The 15,010-nt window shown below is 46.9% G+C and overlaps 1 protein-coding gene across 2 annotated transcripts in view; it reads left to right on the top strand.

Moving 5' to 3' along the window:
• Positions 1–15,010, top strand: part of SND1 (staphylococcal nuclease and tudor domain containing 1) — a 375,610-nt gene that overhangs the window by 29,047 nt on the left and 331,553 nt on the right. For both annotated transcript variants that reach the window (XM_041002494.1, XM_041002495.1), the window contains exons 3-8: positions 2,654–2,774; positions 5,973–6,051; positions 8,933–9,093; positions 9,753–9,844; positions 10,450–10,608; positions 13,150–13,256. In XM_041002494.1, the coding sequence (XP_040858428.1) occupies positions 2,654–2,774; positions 5,973–6,051; positions 8,933–9,093; positions 9,753–9,844; positions 10,450–10,608; positions 13,150–13,256 (719 nt within the window). The remainder of the gene's footprint in view (positions 1–2,653; positions 2,775–5,972; positions 6,052–8,932; positions 9,094–9,752; positions 9,845–10,449; positions 10,609–13,149; positions 13,257–15,010) is intronic.

The raw sequence follows: 15,010 nt of genomic DNA, 5'->3' as shown, positions 1-15,010 counted from the left end.
TCCATCAGAAATAGCTGAAATGAACGTCACAGTACCGTGGTCACTGGAGCTTTTGAGGACTATGGTGGGGAGGTGGTACAGCTGGAGTCTCGGTGGTACAGTGGTATGCCTGATTGGACGAGAAAGAGGTATTGCGCACAAGTACAAAAGCAGCTAGCTTTAAGGTTTTGCGTGTGTGCTGGAATCCAGTTTTATCCTTGGAGTTTCAGGAGTTTGCCTGACCAAGCAAAAGAATATAATCAAAGAGTTCTGTTTCACTGGTGCAGGTGAAAACAGCCTTGCCCAGCTCTGAACTGGGAGAGAGCTGCCAGGATTCCTGCTCGGGAGCCCTCTGAAGGGGAGAGGTCATTTTGAGTCTCTCCTTGAAGCTCTGGGGACTCATTTGAAAAGGCCACAGTTGTTCCTTCAGTTCAGCCGTCCTGTTCCTTCCTGGAATGCCTTGTGCTCTGCTCTGGCTGTTCTTGGAAGTTGTGCTGGCACTGATGGCTTCCCTCCGGGCTGCCGTGTGTGCATGCTGCCACAGGCTGCTCCCCAGTGCCCTCAGCCCCGCGGGCAGTAATGCAGGCGGTCCTTCCCTGCGTAGCCTGGGAGTCTGATCGCCCCTCTTCTTACTAGCATCTTGTCCATTTCCTGGGTTTGGTAGCACTGAATAGAACACTGAGAGGGGTAGTTCAGGAAAAGAAGATTATTCATTCTGATGGGGCTGGGAATATGTCTCTTCAGGCCTTCAGTGTGGCTTTCAGCTAGTGTTCATGGGCTGAGCAGCCACGAGGGTGCTCCTTCAGCAAGCTTAGAAGGCATCTGGAGGACTTCTGACTGACTGGCAGGTTTGGGGATTTTCACTGAATAACTAGGTGTTTCCTTGTGATCTCATCCTCGATAAGTGAGTGCTCACCACTTGGTGTCCTTGAGAGCGACTGTCTTGTCAGAGCTTGTCCAAGTATTTAGAAAGCAGTGTCTGAACTGAATTTCAGCTATTAGCACGATCAGGACTAAATCATAATCATCACTACAGTCATATTTTTTGAATAGTTGGATCACTAAAGTAATAAAAGTGTGGGAGATTACGTTAGCTGGTTCAGCACTGTCTCCCTTATGTGGCTGGTAATTAAGGTTTTTCTTTTTCTTTAGGGAGAGAGATTGATGCTCTATCTGCTAACTCCCTCCCCAACTCACCCTTAACAACCTGGGCTGGTACAGGTCAAAGTCAGGAGCTGAGAACTCTGCACGGGGACTGAACTGCATGGTCCCGTCATCCATGCCTGCCTGGTGTGTTCGCTGGGGTCTGGACTGCAAGTGAAGTAGCTGGGACTTGAACCAGCTAGCCTTGTAAGCTGTGGTATGATGTGTTGAGCCACCAGGCCTGCTCTGATCATTGAGGTCATTTATCAGTCATTAGATTCTTTGTTGATTGATTTTAAGCAGCAAGCCGGGGGTAGAAATGAGTCCCAACAAGAAGATGAACTTCTGTGTCCCCGGATAGTGGGCTTTTTGGTATGTGAATGCTTTGCAGAGAGGATGAGACATCAGGGAGAGTGTGAGCCCTTACCTACCTGCTCTCCTAGGTGGCACGGGGCAGCACTGCTGTTCAGAGCTGTTGGTGGACTTGCCTCCTTTTGAGTGCTGTTTTCTGGGAAATCGTGGGATTGTTTTTCTCTTAGAAAGCTTGTTGGTGGCCCCTGGAATCATTTCATAACTGGAAAAAGTTAGCAGGGGCTTCCTTTTCGTGCTTCTGGCTCACTGTTTTGGCTTCCCCATATGCATCCTTAGTTCAGAACTTGAAGAGACCCCAGTGAGAGGGTGCACCCTTGTGCGCTTGCATTCTCTCTTGGCACATGAGCTCCTATTGAGTTTATATTGCTTGAACTCTTGCCCCTTTCCTGTTGTTCCAAGGAAACTTGGGGTGCTGAGCCAGCTCCGGATTTAGAAATACAAACGGCACTGTTATGGGGCGGCATTGTCCAAAGCATCCTAGGAAGTGGTGGGGTGGAAAAATGTAACCCCTCCCTGTGCCTGTGGCTTGAATTGGTGAAAAGAATCCTTTGTCAAGGTCATGTATTTTCAGGGGCTGTAACTGTGGGGTCTAAGAAAGTCTTCAAGCTAGAGCAGCAGCAGGAGATACTGTGGCAATGCCTTTTCATCTCTAGCTGTGCTGGAAAGGTGGTAGGAATGAAGTAAGACTGGGGATTCACTCAAGTAATAATAGCACCCAAACTTATTCTGATGCTTCTAGCTTACCACTCAGTGAAAGCAAACTGAAAGGGCAAACAAATCGAGGTGCTCAGTGTTACTGATGGATGCCTTCCCTCTGCACTTCTCTTAGCAGGAGTGGGTTGATACATAGACGCACTAAGAGTTGGAACTGGCTCATGGTCAATACTATGAAAGTGTTAGCAAATATTAACCAAGTAAGCTCTACCTCAGGACAGACACTGCAGGAAGCGCTAGTTTCAGTGTCTGGATAATTCCGGGGCGTATTTTGGGGGGCTTGTGCTTGTTTGATCAGGTGACATGGTATCCTTTTTGTTTTGTTTTGACTAAGCCGCTGAAGCCGTAAGTAGTTCACATTATCAACAGTGTGAAGTTGCTTGCGAGCTGGCAGGGTTGGGGAGCAGGCAGTTCTGATGTGGTCATTTGGCTTTTTGTCTTTCAGCCCTGGGCTTTTCCTGCTCGAGAGTTTCTGCGGAAGAAGCTGATTGGAAAGGAAGTCTGTTTCACGATAGAAAACAAGACTCCTCAGGGGCGCGAGTATGGCATGATCTACCTTGGGAAAGGTGAGCTACAAGGAGGAGAGAGTGCATCGGGTCTCACTAGTTCCTTCTGAGATCAGCTTTCGTGTGCTAGAAGACCATTGTGGACCCTGGTCGGCATGTCTGGAGCACTCGCTGTGTATGAAACTAGAAGTGCTTCGGATACCTCGTCGCCTTGGAATGCTCCCAGGCCCCTGTGCATTCCCTTGCGTGCCCCTCTCTTGGCTTGCTGTGGGTGCACGTAGTCCAGTGCAGCGTAGGCCTCGTATTGAGGCCATCAGCTTGTGAAATGCGATGGCTCTGTGTTTATAGGTCAGAGTGCTAATTGAATTCCTATAGATTTCCTATCACATCTTCTCTCTCCTTTATTTGTCTTGCTGCCTTTCTTCTCCTTCTAGGGACTCTTTAAGGAAGATTTGTTTGTTTCCCAGCTCCGTATTTTGTATTAGAATGCAAGCAACATTGTCTTTGAAGTGAGGTAGATGCTGATTAAAAATTTGGGCATTCCTGTTTTCTACCTTTATTTTATTCTGTATTCCTCTAAGCCCTGGTTTTTCATTTTTGAGTTGTTGGGCAGTTTAGAAAGATAGTATATGTAAAACAACTAGCTCTGGCATAGACTTTGTGCTAAATGTGTGTATGTGTTTGTTCATGTGCAATTATAATTACGTTGGGCCATTCTCTGCTCGATTGAAAAGTGGACCAGCTAAAACTTGAACCAGTTCCCTCATGGGATGCTGATGCTTTAAGCAGCAGCAGCTTAGCCCTCTGTGTCACACTGTTAGCTCCCCCGTGTTAATGTATTTTTATGGAAATCATGAAATCCACACCTAGGTTTTTGATATTACCCATTCCCATGAACTTTCTGAGAACCTGTAGGAAATAAGTACTTAAACATTATTATTGAGTGTAACCAGTTACTGTACTGTCTTAAAAATACAGGTGCTAAAGCATTTCATTACCTAAAGCATTTCAGTTCCATCAGCACTAGTTAATCTTCTGTTCCTCACAAGAGTTGATTGCAGAGCACCAATGATTGCAGATACAGGTGTTTGTATGAAGAGACCACGTCTAGGAGCTCATTTTGTCTTTAGCCAAAATAGCCAACTTGCTGATAAGGGAAGCTGACATTTTAAATTATCCTTAAAGATGTTGTATAAGACATCTGTTTCTTAAACAGACTCAAATTATAAACGGATACAATTTAATTTGTTAACACTAATATGCCAAAACAAAAATTGCCACAGTTTATTCAATAAATATCTACTAAAAGAAAGATTGAAATTACCTACTGTTGAATGTTTTCACTCCAAGTATCTCTATATAGATAGAGAATGAGAGGTAAAGAGAGAAAATCTTCTGCCCACTGTTTCACTTCCCAGATTGCTACAATAACCAGGGCTTGGCCAGGCTGAAGCCAGAAGCTGGGTCTCAAATGGATGCAGGGGCCCAAGCAATTGGGCCATCTGCAGCTTTCATGGGGACATTAACAGGGAGCTGGATTGGAAGTGGAGCAGCTGGGACTAGCACTGGCATCTAGATGAGATCTGGCCCACAGATGGAGGCTTAGCTCGCTGTGTCACCATGCTGGCCCCCACTCCAAGCATCGTAACCAAATGTGTGTGTGATGGAAGGATGTTGCTGGAGTTTTTAAATTTTCATTTTACTTAGCCGTCCCTGATTGCCAGTTCAAACAACAGTGGTTTAGATAGTTAGTATGCATGCATTTATTTTATTTTATTGATAGAAATTGTAACCCATTTTTGAGGTTTTCAAAATTAATTGCTATAAAATCTATTTTCAAATTGTGGCTCTAACATAATGAGAACCTTGACCTACAGATTCTGTCCACTAATATTTTCTCCACTAACTTTAATTTTGTTGTCTCCTTCTGAAGGAGCATTCATTCAGAACTCACTTTCTACAACTGAGCCATTTCTGAGTTCTCTGTGCCAACAGAGCATTGAGAGCTCGTGGGCACACTGTCGCTTGGCTGGTTTCTGTGGCTACTTACCAGTTTGAACCTGAATTTCATTCTTGGCACATCATCTGTCATCTTGTCCTTTGGTTTTGAATCCTTGCTTTTGATTTGCCGCTCTTTGGGTTCCTGTAGCTACGAAACCAATCAGTGTCGCCTTTACTAATGTGATCTGGCTGACCTGAGCAATGTCTTCAGTGTGAAGTGTCCACAGCCTCAGAATTGGACTGCTCTTTGCATCTTTCTTCTCCTGACCGGCCCCTGTAGAAATGGCCTGCTCTAGTGGGGAGGCAGACAAATTGAGTCTGGGAGTGGTTTCTGTACCTGCTGCTGCCTGCAGAAGTCACTGTGCAGTGTACTGAATATAAATCTTACAGAATTTATTCTTTGTTCAAAGTGCCTATCAGCTTCTGCTGTGTTTCTGTTTCTCTAAGAGCTTGTTCTGTGCCATTTTAAAGACTCTTGTACGGTGATTCCTCATAGATGCCTTCCTCTGCTGTTTGGGCTGACAAGTACAGATTTAAGAGCCTGCACGGAGCTTGAAAGCCTTTTCAGTAGTGTGGATGTGCAATTAGTGATTGAAGTGCTTGGCTAGAGCCTTCATCACCTTTACACTAGATTTTGTGGCCTTGAATGGCTGCTGTGTGAGAGATTAGAGACCTGGACACTGGGTTCCCCGTGTCTCAGAACCGTAGCAGAGCTCAGGGCGGCGTGGACGAGAGGTGGGTTTGGTGGAGTGACCCATGAGAGACGGTGCCTGCCAGGCTACACGGGTGTTGGTGATTTACATGAGCTGATGTTGTGTTCTCCTCACCAGAACCCATCAGGTAAGCGCTCTCCGCACTCTAAGGGTGAGGGCAGCTTAGAACACGGGGAGATTTTGTCAGAGCTGTTCCAGAAGCCGAGTTAGAGCGCAGCTCCAGGCCTCTCTTCTGCGGTAGCTGCTACCCGCTGTCCTGTGCTGCCTGCCTCTTGAGTTTGTCTTGCTAGTCAGTCTCCCTTGGTCCCTGGGATTGCCTTCAGCTGAGAGACACGCTGGGAAATTGCGAAGGCCTGAGAAGGTTGATGGACTGACGAGGCCGAGAGCCTCTGCGGTGTGGGAGAGGAGGTTTCCCGGACACATGCTGTGCTCGCTGCCATGCTTTCCCCGGTGTTGTCATTCTCCTTCAAGAGCTAGGTGTAAAAAGTGGAAAGTGGTTCCATTGGAGTTTTACTGCATGGAATTCCCTTTTTATTCTCCTTAGACACCAACGGGGAGAACATTGCCGAGTCGCTGGTTGCAGATGGTTTGGCCGCCCGCAGAGAAGGCGTGAGAGCTAACACGTGAGTACCCGTTGCTCTTTGTGCCACTGACAGCCTTGGGGTGTGGGGCAAGCAGGACAATCAACTGACGGGCCTTACTGCGTTTTCATTCCCACCCCCAAATGTGAAAATGATGAGAGCTTCTTGCCCAGGCGTGGATGACTACGAACCAACAGGTCCCTTGGCATTCCAAAGTGCTCTGTGTGGACGAGGCAGAGCCTGTAAACAGAAGGAAAGCAGGTGCTCGTGGGGGCGTCTGCGAGGCCTCCGTGCTGCTCTGAGGGTCAGGTGAATTTGTCTCTGAAAAGCATTTCAAGACGGTTTTGTCCCACAGCCCTGTGCATGTTTGATTGATAGGTTAAAACATATTAGTTTAGCTAATGGCAATGTAAGGTTGTGAGGAAAGAGTGTTAGGTGTATAAAAGTTCTCACACGTACATCATGCTCAAGCTTACAAGAATTGAGTCTCAGTAGGATGGCTTGCAGCTATCCGAGAAGTGATGTACTGTGTTAGTAATTTAGAGGCCATAGCTCACTGGAACAGTTTAACCTCTGATAAGTGATTTGCTATGTTAGTAATTTAAAGGGCATAACCATACGGTTTAAATCATTACATCCTTGTTATGTTATCTGACTGTTGTTGAAAAAGCTTGAGATAAATGTTTACATGAGCTACACCAATGAAGTGTGTGAGTAAAGACCCCAAAAAAAAATACACCTGCTGTTTTTCTGCGATCACAGACTGGGAAGCTGGCTCTCACCATCTACTTCCCACAACCTTTCTGACTGCACGTAGATCCTTGCTCGATGCTGTAATTGAGGTGTGTGCAGTTATGTTGATTGAAGCTAATTGTTTTATGTAGTCTAGTTGGAGGCATGTCAAAGTTCTACCTTAAGGACAATTACTGGTATGATTACTGTTATAGTGTTTTCCGGGAATGCATTTTGCAAACAGAATGAACAGTCATAGTTAAAAAAAAAAAAACCAACATGCCACAGTAATATTGTATGGACTGTCTCAACTGGAATATCTCCCCTGGGGATTCAGTATCTCTTTTCTTCCAAACTGCTCTGAGTTTTGTCAGTTTTGTATTTTGCTTCTATCTCTCATGCTACATTCTTCATTTAGTTCTGGCCTTGATTTTGGATCTCTAAGGATGGGCTTGTCTTCAGGACAGGTACTGGACATTTTTGACATAAAAAGTGTAGGTCATGGGCTCAGGCAGGTGATCAGGCTAATCCTGTGCGTATGGCACTGCATTCCGTATGGGCATCAGTTCAAGTCCTCGCTGTTCCACTTCCAATCCAGCTTCCTTCTGTTGGCCTGGGAAAGCAGTGGACCAAGGCCCAAGTGCTTGGGTCCCTGCACCCATGGGGAGACCCTGGAGAAGCTTCTGACTCCTGGCTTAGTCTGGCCCAGCTCTGGCCACTGCAGCCATTTGGAGAGTGAAGCAGCGGATGGAAGATCTTTCTCTGTTTTTCTCTCCACAACTTTTCCCAGTAAAAATAAATACATTTTTAATAAAAGAGAAAAAGAAGTGTAGGCCATCCCTGCTGGAAAAGCCAACCAGTGAGATGGTTGGGTATTACGCCAGTGACCCAGCTCCCCCTGTGGTGCCTGGGAAAGCAGTGGAGGATGGTCCAGGTGCTGGGCTCCTGCACCATGTGGGAGATCTAGAAAAAGCACAGGGGTTTTGGCTTCACCCTGGCCCGACCCTGGCCCCATCCTGGCTGTGGAGGCCATGAGGAGTGAAGCAGCAGAGGGAGGACTCCTCTGATTCTGTAACTGTTTTAGATGAATAAAATGTATCTTTAAGAAAAGAAAAGATGAGCAGGAAAGTGACTTACACAATCACCCATTGACGGCCCCAGCTGTTAGAGACTGTACAACAGAAGGGTTTTGCAACTAGTTCATTGCTCCCTTTAGCTCAGATACAAGAGAAAAGAGCTATTTCCAGCCTTTCAAATGTAAAACTTGTTCTGGTTTATGGCTTTTTGGATGCTCTAGTGTGTAGCTTGGTTTCCTGTCTGAAGGAGGAGGCTTCTGTTTTCAGCTTGGCCCATGATTAGTTGGCCTTATTTGTCCTGAACACAGAAGTAGTTTGGGGTGAAATCAGCTGTGATGGCAGTGTGCATTCTGTGTTTCCTAGCCTTGCTTCATAAACTGAGAGAATAAGGGGACCCGTAGGTCACCCTGCTCCTGCGTAGCTGAGCTGATGCCAGTTCCGAATGTGAGCTGGATACATGAAGTGTCTCTGCCTGGGGCAGCTCCCCTCTGAGTCACTAAGCCTGTTCTCTTCTAATCGCTGATAATAGCAGTAGCTAGATATGTGCTCTTTAGATCGTCAAACTTAATGCTCTTAAAATTTAATCTGTTGGTTGAAGGAGTAAGTCTGGAAACCAGAAATTGGATGTGCGGTGATTGGCTACAGACTTGGGTCTTGGCCTTAGTATGACAGCACAAGTTTTTATCCCTGCATGGGGATATGATGCTGAGGACAAGCGTGCAAGTCTCATGTCAGAGGCCCGTGACACGGCTCCGCGGGCTAGGCCACTGAGTGGGAGTCCATACTGAATGCCAGTTCCAGGCTGGGGTAGACACCCCACTTCTGCTCAGGTTCCCTGCTAGTGGGGCTGGAAAAACAGCAGAAGGTGGCTCAAGTACTGGGCTGCCTTCTGCCTGTGTGCTCACACATGGAAGTTCTAGCTCTTGGCTTCATCCTGGTCTGCATTCTGCTGTTGGAGCAGATCAGCTGATAGCTCCCTCACTGTCTCTCTCTGTCTCTCACCCTCACTTTCAGTGTAACTCTGTGTTTCAAATAAATACATCTTTAAAAACACTACCAGCCTCAGGTGATTTTGCGTACACACCAGTCACACCTGTTTCTTTTTCACATTCCAGTCCTGAGCAGAGCCGGCTTGCAGAATGTGAGGAACAAGCCAAGGCGGCTAAGAAAGGGATGTGGAGTGAGGGCAGTGGTGCCCATACCATCCGGGACCTCAAGTACACCATCGAGAACCCGAGGCACTTTGTGGACGCCCACCACCAGAAACCTGTCAACGGTGAGACCCGCAGTTAGACATGGCTGTGGCTCCGGGCGTTTCTGTCTGTCCTCTGGCCTTCTGAAGACCCGTGGAATCTGGTGGACTATTGCTTTTCTGTTTGTTTCTGTCTTTGTAAAACTTATTTTGCACCTGGGGGAATGGGGGTTAAAAAGACACCACCCTGTTGCTTTGGAAGTGTATTTGGATTCAGTTCACACCCATTCTGTAAGACGCCCTTTGTAGAGGCCATGCTGTGGCTGTCATGGTGAGTAAAATGGCTGCTACTTCGCCCCTGGGGAGTGTCTGTTTTCTAAAAGCGGGGAATTAGAGGTAGAAACTTAGGTTCTGCCCCTACTTTAAAGCTTCCATATAATCCTTGTCGTTGCTGTTTCCCTGCTGACTCTGGCTGGGCTCCTTGTACGCAGATAAACATCCCAGCCCAAGAGCAGAGCTTCGAAGTGGCTCGAGTCCCGCAGGTGCAGAAGTCGGCGCAGCAGGACTGATTTGGGTTAGGGTTATCTGTGCAAGAAACTACTCCATGCTACTCGTGGTCTGCCGGTGTTTCCGCGTTTCCCCGAGAGCTTTCTCAGGGTTTTGGGGAAGGAATTGTGTTGAATGAAGCTTCACTGGGCATCGTTTCTCCCTGGCCTGACTTCTGCTAATGTTCTGTCCCACAGCTATCATCGAGCACGTGCGGGACGGCAGCGTGGTCAGGGCCCTGCTCCTGCCCAGTTACCACCTGGTTACAGTCATGCTGTCTGGGATCAAGGTCAGAGCTCGCCCTGGGCTGTGGGCGGGGAGAGGGTTGTGAAAGTTCAGTGTTGGGTGGCTACTGCTTGGGGACGTGGGATCTGCCTACCTATTGTGAGCTATTGACACCAACCAGAGGAATTTATACTCATTTTGACTAAAAACTTTCAGCAGTACAATCCTAATTGGATCAGAGAGCTTTGATTTTCTGTTTTTGCTTTTAAAACACTGTTGTCTAGAATGGACCATCTGGAGGATATTTCCCTAGAAGAAGGGGGTTGAGCAACTCTGAACCTTCTTGTAATGTAGTTACTTATACATACATATCATGTTTAAAACACACACATATATTTTAAAAGTAGAAGTTAAAAGCTAACTAGGAGAAAATCTGTTCTTGCTGTAAGTAACTGGGCAGGTTCAACTAATAATAGTCATTTTGCCCACAATGAGGTGAATTGTATTTGTCATTACCAGCAAGGCTCAGGTGATAGCTGAGTTTTGTTGGTGTTTATAGAATAGATCGTGAGTCTCGCTGTGTGGTGGTGTGCATTTAGAAGGCTAAGTGTGAGTGCGAATGCCCGGCCTCCCGGCAGCCTCTCACTCACCTGCCTCATTGTGCTTCAGTGCCCAACGTTTCGGCGGGAAGCAGATGGCAGCGAGACCCCGGAGCCTTTTGCTGCGGAAGCCAAATTCTTCACAGAGTCGCGACTGCTTCAGAGAGACGTTCAGATCATTCTGGAGAGCTGCCACAACCAGAACATTCTGGGTACCATCCTTCATCCGGTGAGTGTGCCTGGGCACCTGCATGACGGGGGATGGGGGCGGGGAGGGGATTAAGAGAAGGAGTTTATATTACAGAACTGGACAGGCCAATGCAACTTGTCACCTTTAGAAATAAGTCACAAATGTAATTGGGCTCCTAAGAGAAAGAGGAACTGAGCTTTCCAAGTGTTGGGTCCTAGAGGCTGCCCATAGATCGTGGGCTGCAGCTTCCTGAAAGTACAACTTGCAGAAGGGCGTTGTGGAGATTCGTGAGTTGTTAATCTAGATGTTCGCTAGTCTGAATATTGGATGATTAGTAAGGACAAAATTTTTCTTTTTTTTTTTTTAAAGATTATTTATTTGTTTAAAAAGCTGGTTATAGGGGTCAGTGACGTCCTCTAGCCTGTGGCACCTGCATCTCAAATGGCTCCTGACTCGTCCCTCCACCACTCCACTTCCCATCCAGCTCCCCGCTCGGTGCCTGGGAAAGCAGTGGAGAATAGCCCGAAGCCTTGGCACCCTGAACCTGCGTGGCAGACCCAGAAGAAGCTTCTGGATCCTCTGCCTGCTGCAGCCAGCTGGGGATTGAGCTAGCAGATGCAGATCTTCTCTCTCTCTATCAAGTCTGCTTTTCAGTACTAAATCTGAAAAAGAGAGAGAGAAAGAAGAAAGGAAAAGTAGTTCTATAGAGGAAGAGACAGACCTTTCACGTGTGGATTTGCTTCCCAAATGACTGCAATGGCTGGGACTATGCTGAGCGAAAGCCAGGAACTAAGAATTTCTGCTTGGTCTTGCACATACGTAGGTACTTGGGCAGAAATGCTTAGCCCATCTTCTGCTTTGTGAGGCACCTTAACAGGGAGCTGAATCAAAGGTAAAACAGCCGGACTTGAACTGGTAACCATCATGGCGTGGCAAACATCACAGGCAGAGGTTTAACACATTGTGCCACAGTGCCTGCTCCCTGACAAAATTATCTATATGGAAAAATTATTTAGTATATTTCAGGCCTTAACTGGTTGTGTCCTAACTCTGATTTCAATAGGAAATTGATTTCTCACAATTGAGCTAGATGGGAGTTTTGCCATATTGTACCGTTACGGTTAAACTTCAGCCTGAAATAGCATTGTATTGTGGCCCTTTAGTTTAAATGGATTTCCATTACTGTAATCTACATCGATTCAGAGTTAAACTACTGTTACTTATTGAGCTGCTAATTTTTCCATGCTGGCAGTTGTGCAGGGCTGGGAAACTCGGTTTGGAGTGTGCCAAGGTCATGTCTGTTTTTTAGGAGTGCTGTCTGGCCATGCCCTGCCAGATGGCTGTGTCACAGTGGAGTATGAATTGTCATTCATTGGACAAAATGTAGCTCCTGTAATTCCCGACTCAGCTTTCCACGTACAAAACAGCTAGGAAGTGCTGATCTCAGGGAAGAGAAGAAGGAGGTGTAATCTCCACCGAAGATTAACGTCCTTCTGTGTCCACAAGAAGAGCTATTGAAATGCCAATTCCATTCAGTGCCACTAATATGTGTCCTGCTGCTAAGGAGAGTTGCTGCACTGGGTGTTGTGGGAGAGGAAGCTCAGGCCATCAGGACCCCTTCTAGCATGGCAGTGGTTCCTTAATGACAGAAAGTGCCTTCTCAAAAATGAACGGTGCTGTAGAGCTGCAGTTTAAGCTACTGCTTGTCCTGCCCAAGTCCCATATTGGAGCTTCCATGATCCTGTTCCTTACTGATTCACCTTGGACAGCTGTGGAAAATGGCCCAAGGATTTGGTGTGTCTCCGCACTCCCATGGGAGACTTGGAAGAAGCTCCTGCTCCTGGTTTCAGCCTGGCCCAGCCCCAGTGGGTGCTGCGTCCGGATCTGGCTGACTGGAGCCGTTTGGGGAGTGAACCAGTGAAAAGAAGATCTTCCTCTCTCTGTCCATTTCACTTTTCTTTTCCTTCCTTCTCCTTCTCTGTCTGGAAGGCACAGAGAGAGAGAGATTAAGAGAGAGAGAGAGAGAGAGAGAGAGAGAGAGAGAGATTGAGATTCCCCCGCTACTGGTTCGTTCTCCAAATGGCTGCATGGATTGAGGCTGGGCCGTGCCAGAGTCAGGAGCCTGGAACTCACGTGGGTCTCACGGGGTGGCAGCAGCCTAAGTAGTGACACTATCATTTTAGTGGGCACTGGATCAAAAGTAGAGCAGCCCCCGTCTGATCCAGCTCCCTGCTAGTGGCCTGGGAAGGAGCAGAGGAGGGCCCCTGTGTGTACGTGGAGACCCGGGGAAGTTCCTGGCTGCCAGCACAGGCCGTAGGGGCCTCTGGGGAATGAACGAGGGGCAGAAGGCTGTTCTTTCTGTTTCTCCCTGACTCTCTTTGAAACAGACCTTGACCCAGTGCTCATGGTAGCATATCCTGTTGCGGCATAATGCCAGCCCTCCGCCTACTCCTCAAATAAAATAATTCTACACAACAAAAATGAGCTGTCTACAGTATTAATTGTGTCGCGTTCGGGAGAATGGGGTCTCCAGCCCAGCTTCTCACGTGTGCCTGTTGGCTCTTACCCCCCGGCTTGCAGAATGGCAACATCACGGAGCTGCTCCTGAAGGAAGGGTTTGCCCGCTGTGTGGATTGGTCGATTGCAGTTTACACTCGAGGTGCAGAAAAGCTGAGGGCAGCTGAGAGGTAAGCTCCTTCAGCAAATTTCCAGCAGAAAAATCTTGTGAAGAGAAGGAAATCTGATCTTCTCATCCAACTCAGTATATGTTTTTTTCCCTCCTAGTGAAGGACTAGGGAAATTGCAGGAGAAGTGAAGGTGTCGTTCGGCAGTAGCTTCCTCCTTAGCCTCGGGCTGACTCAGCGCTGGGTTCCAAGGGCTGACATTTGCACTGAGGCAGTATTCATTGATTGATTGCCTTAGAATGTTTTTTGGATTTCTATTTGAAAGGCAGAGAGGGAGAGCTAGAGTGGTCTCTCCGTGTGCTGGCTTCTCCCCCAGGGCTTCAAGTACGCTAGGCCTTGCGGAAGCCGGGAGCGGGTCCTGCCTGGGCTAGGCTTCTGGGGTCTGCAGGAGGCCGGAGTTAGGGAGTGGTGCTAGAAGTCAAACCCGGGACTTGGGTGTCTGGTACAGATACCCCAAGTCACATCTCAGCACCTGCTCCTGCTGGGATTTTTCAAGCCCTCCTCTTAAGTTTGTATGGAATGAAATAAGCATGAGAATCATTTCAGAAGGATAAGATTCTGATCGTTACTCATAAACAGGCATGCTAGAGTATGGTAGTAAGGCAAGAGCCTGCAGATGCTAAACCAACCTGATGCTCTAGGCCTGACACAAATTCTTTTCCTCCCCAAATTTTTGTGCCTTCTTTCACTCTCTCACAGACAAGGAGTCATTGCTGTAATGATGAGTATGTACATATGGTTTGACCAACATGAGATTTACTGTTTGTATTTTTGACTTTCTACTCTTAGATGCTCTTTTGATGTTTCTGGCTTGATAAGCAATAAAGTAGTGGTTTTCCACAAAAGTGAACGTGAGCATCGCAGTGCCCCGGGGCTGTTTGAGGAATTCAGGCAGGGTGTTTTTAGGTGTAGGTAGAGCTCTTCCCTTGAGCATGGTTGCCGGAGGACAACATCTTGGGCAGCGAGAGCGGCTGAATGGAAGTCTGAGTCCCCGGAGCCTGTCATGTCCGTGTCTTCGCAGCCACGTTGAAAATAGCAGCCCAAACGGGGTAACTGGTGCTGGCTCCTTCTCGCGGGCCTTTTCCAAGCCCATGTACATGTAAGCAGAAACAGAAACACTCCCAGGTTTTATAGAACTGGATCTTCAACCAGGGCCATGATTGAGAAGTACATTGTCTGTTTTTCCAAACCACTGTGGTTGTGTATTTAATTTTTTAAAACCATTTTAAACTAGAAAATAATAGCACTCTTAGGGGATGTAATGTTACCAGTTCTTTTAATTATTATGTGGTGTTTTGGTTCTGTGTTTTTAAAGTTCAGGAAGTCTTGTTGAGTTCCTTAATATTCTAAATTTTTGTTGATAATATTTTTCTGCATTCTTTAAGTTCCGGCCTGTGTCTGAAGAAAGTAAGTACAATTCAAGTGTTATTTCCATGTTTTCTAACAGCGGTAGATTTTATGCATTCTTTGGAGAGTACTTATTAAAACAGGTGAGACTGGCAGCAATTCGGAACTGTTGAACTATCAAACCTGCATGAGCAGGACCCTCGGAGCGTGCCCCAATCGGGGACCTGGGATGGGAGGGAGGCTGCCTGGGGCTTCTCCCTTTATCTCTTCCCTTACCCCGGATACAGAAAAAAAAATATATTAATGTGGAAACAATGGTCTTACCCACTTTCCTGTAGGCCTTCACCCTTTGTGTCCTAATCAACTGTGTAAAGATCACCAAAATAAAAGAATAATAATAATAATTAAAA

This window comes from Ochotona curzoniae, unplaced genomic scaffold (assembly GCF_017591425.1).
Source record: "Ochotona curzoniae isolate NIBS_2020 unplaced genomic scaffold, NIBS_Ocur_1.0 scaffold_2476, whole genome shotgun sequence".
NCBI lineage: Eukaryota > Metazoa > Chordata > Mammalia > Lagomorpha > Ochotonidae > Ochotona > Ochotona curzoniae.
This window is presented reverse-complemented; position numbering and strand designations above follow the sequence as displayed.